The sequence below is a fragment of the Tribolium castaneum genome, chromosome 1, assembly GCF_031307605.1.
Source record: "Tribolium castaneum strain GA2 chromosome 1, icTriCast1.1, whole genome shotgun sequence".
NCBI classification, from domain to species: Eukaryota; Metazoa; Arthropoda; class Insecta; order Coleoptera; family Tenebrionidae; genus Tribolium; species Tribolium castaneum.
Window position 1 is genome coordinate 9,315,145 of NC_087394.1, and position 13,878 is coordinate 9,329,022.

Sequence of the window (13,878 nt, forward strand, 5' to 3'; positions counted from 1 at the left end):
AAAATAATGTGTTATTGCAAACCCAAAAATGGTCATTCCCTGCACTTTTTACCGCTCCTATTGTGCGGCACAGTCAATGCTAGCAACTTCCGACTTAGTTTCCGGATGGTAATGAGAGTGAATTCATTATCATTATTTAAGTTTTTTCTCTCGCGTCATCTAATAAATAAACACACTTTGCTACAAGGCAATCTTGCACTCACTGCAAGAGCAAAAATTCATCAATATTTGACATTTATATCACACCATTTACAGATTCAAATGCAAGGTGTGTTTGCGTTACATTTATCAAAGGTTTTTTGGTTTCGCTGAAAACGGTTTAAAATAATTACTCCAGCGCTAATTGCATTAGGACTAGAAAAAACCATGACGTTTCAACAACCTTTGGTTCGCCTGGCGCTTGTTTTATTTGTTAATTAGAACGCAATTAATTGCGGTTAAGTTGCACGTGTCTGCAGCAGCCACCAAAAATTGGGACGAATTTAGCTTATACAGGAATTCAAAATAGAATTTATGACGTAGTGGGGCTACACACCCGTATCCAAATTATATTTAGCATGTTGCCAAAGTTGAAAATAAATGGTTGACTATGCGAATCCCCAGTGTAGACTCCTGACTACAACGGTCACCTATCTATTTAGTTCCGGTAATAAATTATTGCAGAATTATGATTTGAACAAACCCCGATACTTGATAACATGGAACTAAAGGAACTGTCTAAGGTAACTGCGTGTTGATTAACTTTGCTAAATTTTTACGGCTTTGATGGACTCGTTAAAAATGTGATTTATTTGTTTGTCTGTGCTTTTTGGCAAAAAATAACGATAGGTCACACAAATTTTTACGCAGATGCGAAAAAACCTAACTTGATTTTAATTATCACGTTGCTAATTTGCACAGGTCAGGTACAACGTCACATATCAACACTCATCGGCTATAAACAAGAAGGTGTTAAGTGAAATTAGATACAATTTGAATCAGGAAAATAATACGAGTTGCTTTGATGACGATTTGTTTTTAATTTACTATTGCTAATCAAGTGAAAATTAACGCTTTGGCGGTTTTATTTTGTGCATTTTTGTGCTGAAAATGACGAAAGAATCAATTATGTAATACAGGCGCTTCCAAAATAGTTGGCTTACTTCCTAGTGTAAATTTGGTGGCCTTCACTGGGTGCGTTTTCTCCTTGAATATACAGTTGAACCTCTATAATTTGCACTGATTTTTGATAGTATGGCGTTAAACCTTATGCATTAAAAAATCCTATTATGACAAAATTTATTTATTTTTGTTGTTTGCGTTTGTAAACCGGCGAATTTTTGGTTGGAAATACCTTAAACCAGTTCAAATGGCTAGTTTTAGATTTAGATTTTGGAAAAAAACTCTGACATATTTCTGATACACAGGATGATGTATGGCTATGCTTAAAAACAATCTTTTTTCTTGAATCAGTCTGTATTCAATTATAATTAACAAATTACAACAAACAAATACCAAAAAAATTGAAATAAAAAAAATAAAAAATATTTACTTATCCTTAGCTTATACAGTTATAACCATTATTCAGTTCAAATCATCATTAAAAACTGGAAATACTCTTGAAATGAACAACATTTTTCTATTCTTATGTTAATATTTTCCAACATTATTTTATTCTTTAGACCTTTTTGTGGAAAAAATCTCAGTAAACTGATGCATTTGTTGGTTGAAATACTTGCATTGTAACATGGATCAGTTCAAATGGCTAGTCTTAGGTTTTCCTTTAAACGATACTTAAAGAAAATCTAGAAATATTTATCTGATATACAGGATAATACGGTTAATAAGACCATATTTAAAACCATTTTTTGCATTTGTTTGTTCTGAATTATGTTTAATGAATTATTAAAACAAACTAATATAAAATACCAAAAAATTTGAAATAAAAAAGAAAAAATACTTAATATTTTGTAACATTATTTTATTCTTTATATCTTTATGTGAAAAAAAAAATCATTAAATTGATGAATTGTTCGTTGCATTGTATATGAATCAGTTAAATAACTAGTTTTATTGTAGCAACATTTCTTTGCACACAAAAAAGTTTTACAACAGATAATGGTGATTAAGATGAGCAACCCTTACAATAAGATGTTTTGCAAAGCGTGACCCGAAAATATTTACGATACGGTAATCATAATAAAAATTTAACCTGTACAAAGAAAACGTTGCTACAATATATTTTTCTTAAAACTATGAGAAATATTTCTGATGTACAAGATGACACATATTAGACCATATTTAAAAGTATTTTTCTTTCTTAAATCAGTCTGTAGTGAATTATATTTAATGAATTACAACAAACTAAAAAAATATATTAAAAAATTTTAAATAAAAAAATTAAAAAATTTACCTGTCCTTAACTTTTCCACTTTTGCAGGAGAAACATTTTTCCATTTTTATTTTAATATTTTGGAATGTTATTTTATTCACTATACCTTTTGGTGGAAAGAAATCTCAGTAAATTGACAAATTTTTAGTTGAAAATGTACATAAGTGGTGAATTAAAAAAAACTGTGAATATTTCTCTGATATACGTGATTTAAAAGCATTTTTTTTAAATCAGTTTGTACTGAATTAGTTTAACGACTTACAACAAACTAAAAAATATCAAACATCTTTTAAATAAAGTAAAAAGGAAAAAAACATACTTTCCTATCATTAACTTATCCAGTTATTTAGGAAAGATAACGATTCAGATCAAATCATCAAAACCTAGAAATATTCTTGAAGTAAACAATATTTTTCTATTTTTATTTTAATATTTTGCAATATTATTTTATTCTCTATACCTTTTGGTGGAAAAAAACTCTCAGTAAACTAATGAATTCTTTGTTATAAGTTATAATACTTGCATTGGACATCAATCAGTTCAGTTTTAGATTTTCCTTAAAACTATAAAAAAATGCAGTAAAATTTCTGGTATACAGGAGGATGGCACAGTTAATTAGACAATACTTTGAATCAGTCTGAACTAAACTATAATAATTATTCAATTAGAACAAAATGATAAAAAAGGTATACCCAACCTTATTAACCTATTAATTAACGGATTACAATAACCTAAAGGGATACTAAAAAATTTGAAAATAAGAAAAAAAGTCCCCCATCCTGAATTCATCCAGTTATTCTAAAAAACTGGAAAAAATATTCTTGAAGTAAACAACATTTTTCCATTTTTGTTTATAATTTGCAACAATGTTCTTCATTCTTTTTTTCTTGAAAAAATAGTAAACTGTCGGATTTTTTGGCGAAAATACTTGCAATACTTGTAAACACGGTGAATCAGTTTAAATGACTAGTTTTAGATTTTCCTTTAAAGATTATTAAAAAAATCTGCAGAAATATTTCTGGTATGTTGATAGGTATATAGGATGTTAATAATAAATATTAACAATTAATAATACATATTAAGTTAATAAGCAATTTCTTGAATTAGTCTGTATTAAATTAATTAAATAATTACAACAGGAAACTAAAGAACTCAAAAGAATTAAATAAAAAAAGGAAAACATGCATAGGTACAGAAATACTAAAAAATTTAAAAAAGGAAATAAGTTATCTATCCTTGACTCATCCTGTGAGTGACATTAGTGGTTTAGTGATTTTTACTAAATCAAACTGTATAAAGAGCCATTTTCGTTTCAAAGTGTGTCATCAGAGACCACCTGGAATTTTTCTACACAGAGAGTGTTTCCTTTGTATCCATTTAACCACTTTTTAGGACTTCTTGAACTACATCAATCAACAGAGACGTGTTCATTTCACCTTAAAATTTCCACTTTCTGACACAAATATTCACATAAAGGCGGTCTATTTTGGTTAATACATTTCCATCTGGATAAAACTAGTTAAGCTAATAAATCTTTAATTGATTGTCATTGTTGATGTTTGCCTTACCGTGGAACAAATTCTTTGAACAAAAACCATGATGTGTACCATCAAATTAATTGTCTAATTAGATGAGTAGCAATGTCAGTGGTTGTGTTCCTAAAAATGTGTAACAAATATTTGCATATGTTGTGCTATGACGTAAGAACACATCCTACCCACGTACCCATTTGATACTAGTTGTTGGTTAAATTTGGCAATTGCATCCAAATTACTCTCAATTTATTATTAAAATTGATAGCTACAAATCGGGTCAGTTAAAACGGAAGTAGATTTGATGGTGTCTAAACAGGATACATTTTTATTTAATTTCGTCCTTCTTTAGTTCAAGGTTTATGTATGCTGAAGTGTGGTTGTCTGCTTTAAATTACTCATCTCATCCTTGGCTCAGGCCAGGTAACGTTTCCTTTCCCCACACTTCAAGTTTTGCAAGCTTTGACACGTTTAAATTTAAATTTATTACCAAAAGCCAGAAAAACGAGAGGAAAAATAGTATTTTAAAAAATGAATAGAAATAGAAAAATAAAACGAAAAAAGAACAGTGAAAGATATGTTTTTCACTGCGTTTTTGGATTTTTTGAGTTATTTTAAGGCCGTTTTTTGTCAGCTTTTCCTATATCTAAGTTTAACGGTTTTCGAGATATTTCAGATTTTTTGATAATTTTTGGAATTACATCTGTCAGTTAAAAAAACAGTAACTCTCTAGTTTTAGAGATTTCGAAATCATATTTGGAGAATTGAAAAAGAAAGATCTAGGCTTCCTCTTTCAAATGAGCTAAAAAATATTTCCAAATTTTTCAAAAAGACAGAGTTATCGATTTTTTAACAAGAAGGCGGAAATCCAAAAAAAAATTAAAAACCCTAAAAACAGCGACGAAAGTTGATAGCGACTTCCTGTATAATCGGAAGTGTTACCATCTTGAAAATATGTTCATTGAGCAGGACCTAAGAGATTATGGTTGTATACAAATTTTCAAATGACTATCGTTATTAGAACTACGAAAACTTCTAATGTGGGGTTTAGACAGAACACCCTGTATATGTTTATTTTTTGTAAGAAAGCATGTATCTAACAGTTCATTTTATTGAAATTCTGACATTGAAGTTCTTAACAACATTTTATGACACTTCAACAAACACTTAAAATTTTATAGACTACAGTGAAATTGGCTGGTTATTTTCTTTCTGATTCTGATTCTGGTGACAAACCTATAATAATTAAGTGTACAATAATAATGATGAACTGTAAATGTATATATATAAAGTTGATTTTAATAGTTGTTTAGAGACAATATAAATAAAAAAGCCATTTCACAGTATATTTTAAGATTTTCTAATTTTTGACTGAAACTTCTACTTTGGCGCATAATTTGTAAAAAAAATGAATCATTAGGTATGAGCTGTTGAGCACTCACTTAAAAATTTACTTACATTACAAACACTCTGGTATTTGGAGCAAGTAAATTTAATCATATCTCAAACAAAAAAATGTTTAGTTTATTTTTAAATAGAAGGAAATATGAATTTATTCAGGAAATAAAATCATCTATCTATATTTTGAAAACTAACCAACCAACTAGTCTTTTGACCTCATAAGATGACTGTTTTACTGTCTAACTGACCCCGGAAAATAAAATTAAAAGTGCGAAAAATCGTATTATATAAATCGTTTTCGTATATTTTCTAGCCATAGTTTAAACAAAGAAATTAAAATAGCTTAAATTTTTGAAACCCTGGTAAATCAAATGAATTAATTTATACCAATTTTCCAATTACAGGGTAATTTACAATTAATGAACACATTATTATTCTTTCAGGAAAATATGGAAATAATAGTCATTATCTCAATAAACAGTTATTACGTTTATTACGTCACAATTTACTCGCTCTTGACAATAATCTTTTAAACCAATTTCAAGTTTAGTAATAAAGTTGCGACAATAAATTTCGACCATTATTATTTATTAGTCATAGTACAGTTTTCCCAAATAGCAATAAATATGAATTATCTAAAAATTATCAAATTAGTTTGTCAAATAATTTACACCAAAGAATGACATCATTAATGAGTAATTTTAGTAAAATTTCGTATTTTTACAATAGTTTTTTGGTCCCCAAGCACAACAGTTTGTTATCAAACAATTCCGTCCTGCGTGAATAGATAAAATATTGTCAACAAATTAATAATTTTCCTATGGAAAATTGGAACACAAATGCTTGCTCTTGACATTGACATATTTATTGCCGCATTAATATCAGGCGCCTACACTGCATTATTACCAATATACACACCGCCGCAAATGTATGAAGTTTTATTTTAAAACTTGAAAGGCTCTTTGCGTTCTTATAAACTATGATCTAATCGCGAATTTTTTGATAATTTATTTTTGGACTTCCTCTCATACTTTTCTGCGGAAGTTTATGATAGTACCTGCTTGGTGAAACAGTTTACCGAGGAAATGTTTGCACAATCTCAATTTATGATTTCTTATCTAAGAACAATATATTCTCATTGTTGTAACAAACTAGCTGTCGATGACAGTCGGCGCATTTTAAATGGAACTAATCAATCACCGTATGATTCATTACAAAGAAAAGATTTGGAATGTTTTCGAACGGATGTGGGATGTCGTAAAATTTTCCTTCCAAGTTGACAAAACCAATTTTTGCGCCCATTTCTGTTTGAATTTTTTTGGCAGCTTGGAGACCGCAGTTTGTGCCCACTAATCTGTTTCAGTAAATTTCCTACATTAGTAATAGGGTGGGGTTTATGTAACTAATAACATTTCCAACTAGAGTTTAGATCTAATTATGTAATAAGAGTTTAGTACTGTCGTAAACTTTTTGCATTTTATTTGTCATCATAATCGTGCGAATTACTCCTCGTGCAGACCTTTATGACTCAATTTGGAGGCCAGAGAAGATATGTGGCCACTGAAAAATTTGAAAAAATTACAAGGAATAAAACTAAGTACTACTCATTACTTCTACCACTTTTGATGAATTAGAACAGTTGTCCTATTAACACATTATCAGTCCTTGATCGGCAGATAAGATATATATTGTAGATATAAATGAATTAAAAAAGTTGCCAGAATGCAATACAGATGATTCAAAAGTTTCTGAACTCTTGAGTACTGTACAGTCACGATCAAAAAGAATAACATACCTACCAACCAGGCTACATAGCAAAAGTCCGACTTAAATCTTTTAGGTGGTAAATTTTAACAAACAGGTTGGTTTACAAACTGCTCAGCTAGTTTACACAATATCCAGATAGTTTATAAACTAAGAGAAATAGCTTTTCAAAGGTTAGAGTTTTCAGTTGAGTTTTTGAAACTAGAGTATAAAAAACAAGTTGCTACAAAAAAATGAGAATTAAGTTGTTTGGAAAAAATCCTACATTTTTATGCTTAGCTGAACGTCTTTCATCACCATTCAAAAGTTGGTTCCAAGGGCAGAAATTTTAATTTTTTGTAAATAAAATAAAAGCCTAATGAAGAAATCTTTTTTAAATAATAACATGCTAACAATAACATGTCTTTTTTAAGCATATTTATTAATAAATTAATAAATAAATTATTATTACTTAATAGAATTTTGTAGGAAAATTTTCGAAATAGGTATAAAACAAGGAAGTTGTATTTTATGTTAGAAGTTCTTTTTTCGTTCAGACATTTGTATTACTTAAACTTACTTAAACAAATGTAGGTAACATTCTTTGTTGTATATTTTGTTGTAGTTTTTTTTGATATTAAAAAAAGTGTTTTTTCTACTTTGGTTCCACAAAATGTTCATTGTGAAACCGAAAGTAGTTTCACAAAGAGAACTTTTATGCACTCCTCCGTCGTGCTCCAAAACCATTCATCCACAATAGGACGAAGACTTATTACGCTTATTAAACACTTATTAAAATCTATACTATTAAAAAAGCATGATTAACAACCATGTATATCTAAGAATGTACCAAATATAGGGTGTTTTATTAAAAAAATATATATAAATTTGCATTGTAATGTTTTTTGTTTAAAAAATTTTTGTGACTTAATTTTTTTTATTTATTGAAACATTTTGACATACCGACAGTAAAAGTTTCCTTCATAGCTTAACCTTCACATGATGGTTGGTTCGACACTTTTGAATCACCTATATAAATACCTATCGAAAATCGACTTTGTTTTGATCTCCAACTGAGCAACAAAAATTTTATTCTTTTTTTTTTCAAAATTGCATCAAAATAATGCTTTTGAAACTGAAAAACACTCGAAAATATCTATTATTTAACTCAAAAAAACGATGTTTCAACTGTTTCAAAGTTGACTTCTAGGACACTTGTACAAGGTGACCTTGCTAAAAGTATTTTTTACTATAGGAGTATCTCAAAAATACAGTAAACAGAAAAATACTTTTTGCAGATTCACCTTGTATATTTTAAGTATGTTTTATAAAGAAATCGCTCAAATGTTTTTATTATTTTTTATTTTATACAAGGTTGTTTTGACATGTGTATTGAACTAACTTTACTCACAATATTTTAGGCCACTGCAATGTTAGTCCTTTTATGTCTAGACAAACTCTTTTAATAACTGATAATCTTAATTTTTTATTATACTTAATACCTGTTATTAAAACCTATTTATAGAAGATTTTTTTATTTAGAACAGAAATCGCAACAGAAATAACCGAATAGCATATTATCCTTATTGTGTCAACACAATTTCTTTGTTACATAATAATGTAAAAATGTATAAAGCGAGTTATGACACTTATGACTGATTATGTCAGTTTTTAGATTTTATTTACTTTGCGTGTGTAAACAGACATTGAATAAATGTGTTAGGGTTAACGTGTAGTGTTTCTGCACAAGTGTCCTTTGATTCAGTTTTTCAAAAATTAAAACTGATGATTTACGAAACGATAAGTTTTTCGCATATAGAACTAAAAATTCCTTAAAAAAGGCAAAAAATCCTTAAATTAAATTTTTTTCAAGACACAATTTACAACAAAATTGAGGATACTTTTTTCAACTAAAAAAATATAAAAACATCACGACCTTGGTGAAAAAAATTGCAACGTTGACTTCACATGTTTTATAATTATCTCACATTTTATGTACATGCCAACTTTTTTAGAGATGATGAATTTTTTCTGATGATATATTTTTTTTACTCTTGAAGCTAAAAATTTTTAATGGTTAATATTGTACAAAATATGGAAGTAAAATAACAAACACAAAAAGTAAAATAAGATAAAAACGCGGATCCATCTTGAGTTTAAAATTTTAAACATTATTTGTTTTAACATTATGATTATATTTTTTTCTTTCAGAGAAGAGCACTGATTTCACTATAAATTTCAATGTAAATTAATTTTTTAAATTTATTATTTTATTCTTTGATAACTTCGGTGAATTATAACTTTTTTATTTAAGGATTTATGAAAAATATACATAACATCCAAAGATTAGCGTAAATAAATCTAGTCCATTCAAAGCGGTTAAAAATAAATGTGTTTTTTAAATGTCCAAACGATCAGTCCCGTCTTTATTTATCTAGTAATAATGTTTATTAACTTGCAATTTCTAAGTGATAGGAAAAAGAACAGAGTAACGGCGCCTATTGTGTTTATTTATTTTTAAAAAGATGAGTGTTATATTTAGAGCGTTATTTTCTTTAATCCAGGTACAGTGAACTGTCTATCGTTCTTATTAGAAGTGTTGGAGCAAGGCAATTCAAGTACATGCGGCATGAATAATAATGACATGGCAATGAAAGTGAAAATGACCGTCCTTTGATTAAATTAATGACGAGAACATATCTCGCTTTATTTATACCGCAGTTTCGTTCCACTTTATTTATTTTTGACTATAATATTATGTAATAAATGTTATTGCAACTTGAAAAATTGTGTTCAAAGTTCGCGTGTTTCTAAAATTAAAGATACAATTAAAGCTCTCCGTTTAAAAATTGCGTTTTAGAATATTTGACATGTGTCTTGGCATGATCTGTGAATGACTTGTCTGTTGAAAATGAGGGTTAGCGGACCAAAACTAACTTTAGTCTGCCTTTGTTCGCCTTGAACTTTATATTAATTATAAATAAAATTATGGTTAATTTAAACACATAACTTAATTAACCAAGTTCTATTCTTTCATCAAAGAAATAATGGATAATCTGCATGTTATGAATGTCACGAAATATCTGCATTCAATATAGTATTGCATATTCAAAATGTTTTAATCTGCATATGAGACATTTGTCTTGACTCTAATTTTTTAGTTGGAGTCGAGTTGATTGTTCCCATTACCAAATGTAAAAAATGTTTAGTTTTTAGATAAAAATACACTTTTGTTTATGTTGGGTTAAAGCCCGAGTAGTAACTGTTAAAAGTATCTCAAGGATAACTATAACAATTAATCAATTCAGCAACGAAACTAAAATAACTTTGCGAAAATAATTAACCAACGAACTACTGACGAAAAAGGCTTTAAATCTAGCGTATTCTTGCAAAAGACAAGTCTAAACAAATGGTGTTTTTGGCGTCAATTTGACGTAGAAGCAATCAAATTATAATGTATGTGCTTTATTGGTTAATTCAATTATAATATCTCCTTTTAGATTTTAGATATTTGTTGATACCATTAAATTTTTATTACGAGTATGACAACATTTATATCAATTGGTACCATGATACCGTATTTACAATAATTTTATTACTGGTTATCGACATCGTGCAAGTTTTGCTATTTATTAATGTTGACAAATAATTAATGTCTTAAAATAGGTAATTAAGAAAATTGGTAACAAAGTGGTTTTTCCTTAGAAAAGTAGAAGAGAACCACTATTTAATTTTATTTAGTAAAATGAACATTAAAATTATTTTATAAAAAATTTAAAAAATTAAGAAAACATTTGCTAATTTTACTGGGAATCTTTTATCGTACGAAAATCGAGTTTTATCAGCTGCTAATTTGCATTTACAGTAGAAAGTATTTTTCTGCGAAACTGTGATCCAGTTATTCCCGAAAAACTCGTATCAGAAGATCTGAGAAAACATCTACCGATTAATCCTTTTACAAACAAATTGTAACATAATGATAGATAGTGATAAATACTATCACTATTAATATGTTCGACAATAAAAATCAAAATCATTCGGAAATTAACCACATTTCGTAAACTTTGACCCGTGATCAAAAAAACTTTCCATAAATTGCAAAAATGTATTTTTATTGCTTTTGATTATTTTTTGTCGAAGATATGTGCTCTATTTTAAGAAACATTGATATCTGCTTTTAAAATAATTTTACCCTCGAAAACTTTACAACACAAATGAAAAAAAAACATAAACTCACAAGATGAGTCTGCTAAAAGTATTTTGCACTGTATTTCAAAAAGTAATCAGTAATCAGAATCGCACAGAAATCGGCGTTTGCTATTTTAAATATTCATTATTTTTCCCAAGTGAATTTTTTCAGAATTTTTATACAATTCCGTATAATAAATGTTAATCAGAAATATTTAAAAAAATTGCCGCTAACCCTAAAATCACGTTTGTTTAATTTTTTAATTTTTATTTAATTAATTATTTTAACAATAACATTTTTTACACATTATTTGATTTAATTTATTTAAATCAAATTTAATTGATTAAAATTATAAGGGATTGTAAAAATAAAAAAATACATGCATAGCGAAAAGTATAAAGTTATTGAGAGCAAATGCTAAATTCTATGTGATTATTAGTTTCTGAAATACTACAGTGAAAATATGTTTTAACAAGCTCACCCTGTATGTAGAATATTTTATATCTTACTATCTGGCGTCTATGCACGTGAATTTTTTGAGAATTTTTCTCCTCTTCTTTGTAATTAGAATTAATTAATAAAAAAACTAATCCGAAAATATAAATTAATAGAAATTTTATAATTTCTAAAGTTCTAAAACAACGATCCTTGAAAAAAAATTCTTAATAAAATTATCCCAAAAGATTACGTTTAGTTGAATTTTTATTTTTTTTATTAATTATGTTATATTTGTGGCTTGTGGATTTTCAGCCCAAAACAACATTTATTTTAAGCATTGATTGTTCTAAAATCACATAAGAAATAATTTTTGCAACGACTTAATCTCAATTAATTAGTTTTGGTTAAAAAAAATTGTAAAAAATTCTGAAAAAATTAGATGCAGAAGGAAAAATCTAATAGTAGTTTATTATATAATACAGGGTGATTAAAAATTTTTTGAATCATCTCTTGGTTAATGGTAAAAGACGTTCAACTCAGTTAAAAGTTCCTATAACAAAAAGAGTTGTAGGTTTTTGGAACAGATCATTTTTTAAATATTTTTACTTAACTTGCTTTGTTGTCTGTCTGTCTGTTTCATATTTTTCGATCCAAATTTGAAAGTGTTCCTGTTGTACGAATGAATTGAAATTTTGCACACTTACGTAATTTTTTAATCCAATTAAAGAAAAAAAATGTAGGTATAATAAGTATTAAAAATGAAGCTGGTTTTTTACATTTTTTGTTTCTGATATTCTTATTTACTCCGTTTTTCTCATTCAAATACCCTTTTGAAAGTTTTATAAGAAGCAGGTACCTAGTTATTTTAGCTACCATCCTATATAATTATCATTTTTATGCTCTTGCATGACATTTTCAATGAAACTAATTATTATTTCATGTACGATCGTCTGATTCCTTCTTCAAAAGTTTTGTGGCGCCGCGGTTACAAATGTCGATTATTATTATCAATCAATCATTTTTAAGCACTTTTGTCTACAAATTCGTAAAATTAATATCTTTATAGATAAGGTAATAAATTGCGTGTTCTTGATCTAGTTTTTCGTCTGCCGTTATTGATCTGCTTCTTTTCTTAGTTTTCACTCATTCCAGCCAAGTTTTCCGTGAAGGGTCGCATTATCATGTTTTGACTTTCAAAGCACATGATAATTGCATCATTAGTTTTAAAAATCTGAAAACAAATACGCGAAATAGATAAAAATTATGTATGTTTTTATTACAGAGTAATTAAATCTTTTCAAAATTAAGCAATTTCCGTGAACATTTCGGAATTTTTTTAGCTATAATTTTTGATAGTGTGTTTCGAAAATTGATTTTTTTGAGCGCGTCCTAGATTAAGTCTGCTATAACGGTTTTTTCGTCCTTATCCTGCCGCCCCCACACAGACGTCATCAAAATAGTTGTCTCGACTTGTGGGAGTCTCCTCCAGCTCAACATTTTTTTTATCCGTTTCGTACTAATTTTAATTTGCGAAAAATTTGTAGTGTTTGCATGCCAAGTTTTTATTTATTTATAAATGCACTACCGCAATAAAACAATCACGGTCACCTGTCATTGAGAGAGGAAACTTGCTCACCTCTTTCATAAAACTTTTCTTTCGTTATGTCAGTAGAGTAAAATCTAAGTAATGATCGTGAAATCTCTCACAAGCACTTTGTGTAAGTAGTACTTTATTTACGTTAAAATAAAGTTGCTTTAATTTCGATAAAAATAAGGGAACCAAGATAAATTTTTATTGCTTGAGCCTCCAGGAGTCATTTTTAAAATTATCTCGGATACATCATACATTTTGTGTATTTATTCAGATTTTGTAGCAAGTACGTTTGCTCCATAAACATACAATTTCGACAAACGTCGTAACTCATTCAGCTTATTTATAAGAAAGGTCACATGCAAGATCACGGATTGTCTTTTATGGGATTTTTTTTGCAAAATGTTCTATGGCAGTTGTCAAATATTTATTTGAAGTCATTGTTGTATTGTAATCATAAGCAGATCTACGTAAGTTTGAAAGAATTTTAATCCAGGTAGTTTGATTGATGTAGTTTGTTAAATCACGCGTAATTTCATTTGAAATTATTTCAAGTATTAAATTAAAACCAAGCTTGAAGTGGGCAATAAAGTTGGAGTCTGTTTGTATTACA

At 28.1% G+C, this 13,878-nt stretch overlaps 1 protein-coding gene across 1 annotated transcript in view; it reads left to right on the plus strand.

Moving 5' to 3' along the window:
- The first annotated feature begins 590 nt into the window (after positions 1-590).
- The window catches only part of LOC658155 (uncharacterized protein), a 31,253-nt gene continuing 17,965 nt past the window's right edge, over positions 591-13,878 (plus strand). Inside the window, exon 1 of the mRNA XM_015978513.2 lies at positions 591-722. Coding sequence (XP_015833999.2) covers positions 699-722 — 24 coding nt within the window. The 5' untranslated portion in view covers positions 591-698. The remainder of the gene's footprint in view (positions 723-13,878) is intronic.